Consider the following 3,535-nt stretch of genomic DNA (forward strand, 5'->3'; position numbering starts at 1 on the left):
AGGAGATCAGTCCTGAATATTCATTGGAAGGACTGATGCTGAAGCTCCAATACTTTGGCCACCTGATGCGAAGATCTGACCATTGCCAAAGACCCTGATGCTGGGAAAGATTGAAGGCAGGAGGAGAAGGGGACAACAGAGGATGAGATGGTTGGATCGCATCACCGACGTGATGGACATGAGTTTGGGGTAAGCTCCAGGAGTTGGTGATGGACAGGAAGCCTGGCGTGCTGCAGTCCATGGGGTCACAAAGAGTCAGACACAACTGAGCGACTACACTGAACTAGCTAGAAATTCATGTATTTAGGAGGTAGTGCCCTGCCCTTCATTGATTTATCTAAAAGTTATTAAACATCTATTACATGCCAACTACCAGGCTAGACTTTGGGAGAGACTAAAAGATGAGTGAGAACCCTCTCACCAAGAGGCTCACTATCGGGACTTCTCTGATGGTCCAGTGGTTAAGACACTGTGCTTCCACTGCAGAGGGCATGGGTTTGATCCCTGGTCAGGTAACTAAGACCCTGGATGCTGTACGGTGCAGCTAAGAAAAAAGAAAGAAGGCTCACCATCGACTAGGGGGACAGATTCATAAAGATACTTAACACAGTTATGTAAGTGCCCTTACTACTGATGAAGTCTGGGAACTTTGGGAACCTGGGAGGGAGGAGAAGCTCAGACTTACAGCTTCCTACAGCAAAGTGGCAATTAGGCCTGGGAGCATGAGGACAACAAGGCCATCCCTCCCCCTCCTCAGAAAGAGCCTTTTCACTGTGATGGCTGCCACCCTTGGCCACTAGAGAGCTGCTGAAACATGGCAGAGGGTTAATAAGCAAGACAGACTCTACAAGACAGACATATCTGGGGGAAAGGGAACAGCGAGCCTGGCTGGCACACTTGTTGCACTAGGCTTAGTCAGTGGGACAGACACACTTGGTTTGATTGGCTTACCAGGTGGCACAGTTATGTTTTTGGTTTTATTTTTCCTTTTCCTTGGTTGTTCCACCACAGGTACAGGATCTTCATTAGTTGACAACTTTCCGTCTAAAATCTCTGGTTTATCTTTAGGATCATCATTTTGCAGCTGGCAGAGATTTTTCTGAAGACTCTGATTACCAGCTGCAGAAGAGAACTTGTGCTGGAGGACAACAATCTCATCCTTTTCCTCAATTTTGACAATTTTGTCCCGATCATACGAATTATCTATCACCGCAGGTTTCTTCAAATCATCATCATCACTGATAACTATTGGAGGCTCCTTGATCAGCTGCTTCTTAGTATCAGACACTTTCTGACTCTTACCTGAAATTTGAAACACAATCATGTATAAACATACTCCCCCCACCCTCACACCCCCCTCAACTTCAGATTATTGAGCACAAATTAAACAAGCCAGGAACTGTGGTATAATGAATCATAGTTAAGAATCAGTTATTTTAGACTGTTTTCCCTCTGCTACTTTATTTTACTGAGAACAGTGACAGATAAAATAGCAATTCAAACCCAGAGGCAATTTTCAAATCACATTCTCTAAGTAGCACCATGGAGGTGCTCAGGGGTTCCCACAGGTCTGAAACTTGTATATTTTCACTGGGCCAAAGCAAAAAAAAAAAAAAAAAAAAAAGAAATGAGAATAATAAAGTGGGTTCTCCCTGCGAATTAAGCCTGGTTTCTGTAACTTAAAGGACTGTACTTTATTTTGAGATTATGTCGTCATTAAACTTTTGGTGCTCTTTATTTTATGAAATTATGCTGACAGATGATAGTTGGAGTTTATTTCCATCATGAGACAAATTAAAAATTGGCAATCCTTTGTTATCCCCTAAAATTTCTTTCTTAAACTAGTCCATAAGTCCAAAGCTCTCAGAAACACTGATGTGAAAATGAGGAGAGAAGTTCTGATGCCAGCACCAAGAGGCCCTGGGAACACTGGGATGGTCCCCAGCCTCACGGAGGACCCATCCATTCATCTAGAAACAAGGGGCAGTATGCCTAAGACACAAGCTGTCTGGGTTCTGCTCAAGAGTTCAGCATCTAGATTTCTATGATTCTGGATGTAAAAAATATAAATCACAGCACAGACAAGTTATAAAAATGTATTTATGGTGCAAAAACTCTTTATCCTAAAATTCCATATTTGGGATAATATATTTTGAGTTTCATCTATGATTTAAATTATCAAAGAACTTAAAAAAAAGAACTGCAGATATGCAGTAAGGAAGGAAAAAGCAGTGGGTATTCCTATCGGAAAAAAGTCATCCTTCCTAAAAGATTTAAAGATTTCCCACATGCAACTTAAAATCTAAAAAGTAGGGACAAAAATGAACAAATTTATAAAACAGAAACACTCACAGACCTAGAAAACAAACTTCTGGTTACAAAAGGGGAAAGAGGTAGGCGAGGGACGAAAGATAATTTAGGAGTTTGGCATTAACATATACACACTACAATGTGTAAAATGGATAACCAACAAAGACCTACTGTATAGCACAGGGAATTACATTCAATGTCTTGTAATAAACTAAAATGGAAAATAATAGAAAAAAGGAATATATGTGTGTGCGTAACCTAATCACTTTGCTATGTAACTAACACACCTGAAACTGACAAAATATTGTAAATCAACCCGATTTATGGATCTTCTGATTAAAGGAGTCAGCAACTGACTTTGGCTTTGTCATTCAGGCCCCTACGCTAAAGCTACGTCCCCTGGGGCTCTGTGTACATTGCAGAAGCTTGTCATATTACACCCCCTACTCTGCACCTGGACCTCCGCCCTATTCAGGCAATCCACTCAGAGCTAGAGAGGAGGGGAAAAAAGAAATCAGATGGGACAGGTGATGAAACAGTAGGAGATGAGGGTTCCAAGCCACCTATCCTTTCCCTGCTCTGATATCCCAGGTTAACTAGCAGAATCTGGCCAATGCTATCTCAGGGGGTAGTTACCAAAGTAGCAGCCAGAATTTTTAAGGGTGCCAGTACTTTAAGCAGGTGCCTGTGTCTCTTGCCCTATGTCAGGTCCTAAGCAAACGGAGATCAGTAAAATACTATCCCAAAGGTTTAAGAAGCTCCTAGTCTTCCTATGTCTCAAACCCACTGAACAGGTTCTGAATTGCAAGTAAAACTCCATACCTCCTGAAGGTGATGAGGGCCTCTGAATTCAGAGGCAAGGATCTGTTATGGCAAATACACACCAAGAAAAACAGGACTCTCTAGAAAATATAAAGAGGGTAGCAAAAGGCAAAGACAAACAGCTAGACAGAGAAAACAAGTGTACCCCTGAGAAATCACCGCCAGCTAGCCTGTAAGCCTCACACATCCTGATCTCCATCAGACTGGAAAGAATGCGTCCCTTCCTCCTCCCTGTCATCCACACACAGAGATGAAGAGTGGAAGGCAGAAGAGCAGCGCAACATTCATGTTGCTCAGGGTGAGTTCCTAAATTCCTCTGCTCCTGCAACATAATGCTGAGTAGGTAAGAACCCTACAGAGGGTGATGCCTGGGTTCTATGGTAGCAGGAACAGCTGCTGCTCT

The 3,535-nt window shown here is 42.5% G+C and overlaps 1 protein-coding gene across 1 annotated transcript in view; it reads right to left on the reverse strand.

Moving 5' to 3' along the window:
• The window catches only part of ACRC (acidic repeat containing), a 12,783-nt gene extending 9,254 nt beyond the window's left edge, over positions 1-3,529 (reverse strand). The window contains exon 1 of the mRNA XM_010839908.1: positions 952-3,529. Coding sequence (XP_010838210.1) covers positions 952-1,324 — 373 coding nt within the window. The 5' untranslated portion in view covers positions 1,325-3,529. The remainder of the gene's footprint in view (positions 1-951) is intronic.
• Positions 3,530-3,535: the final 6 nt, after the last annotated feature.

The sequence above is a fragment of the Bison bison genome, unplaced genomic scaffold, assembly GCF_000754665.1.
Source record: "Bison bison bison isolate TAMUID 2011002044 unplaced genomic scaffold, Bison_UMD1.0 scf7180017846471, whole genome shotgun sequence".
NCBI lineage: Eukaryota > Metazoa > Chordata > Mammalia > Artiodactyla > Bovidae > Bison > Bison bison.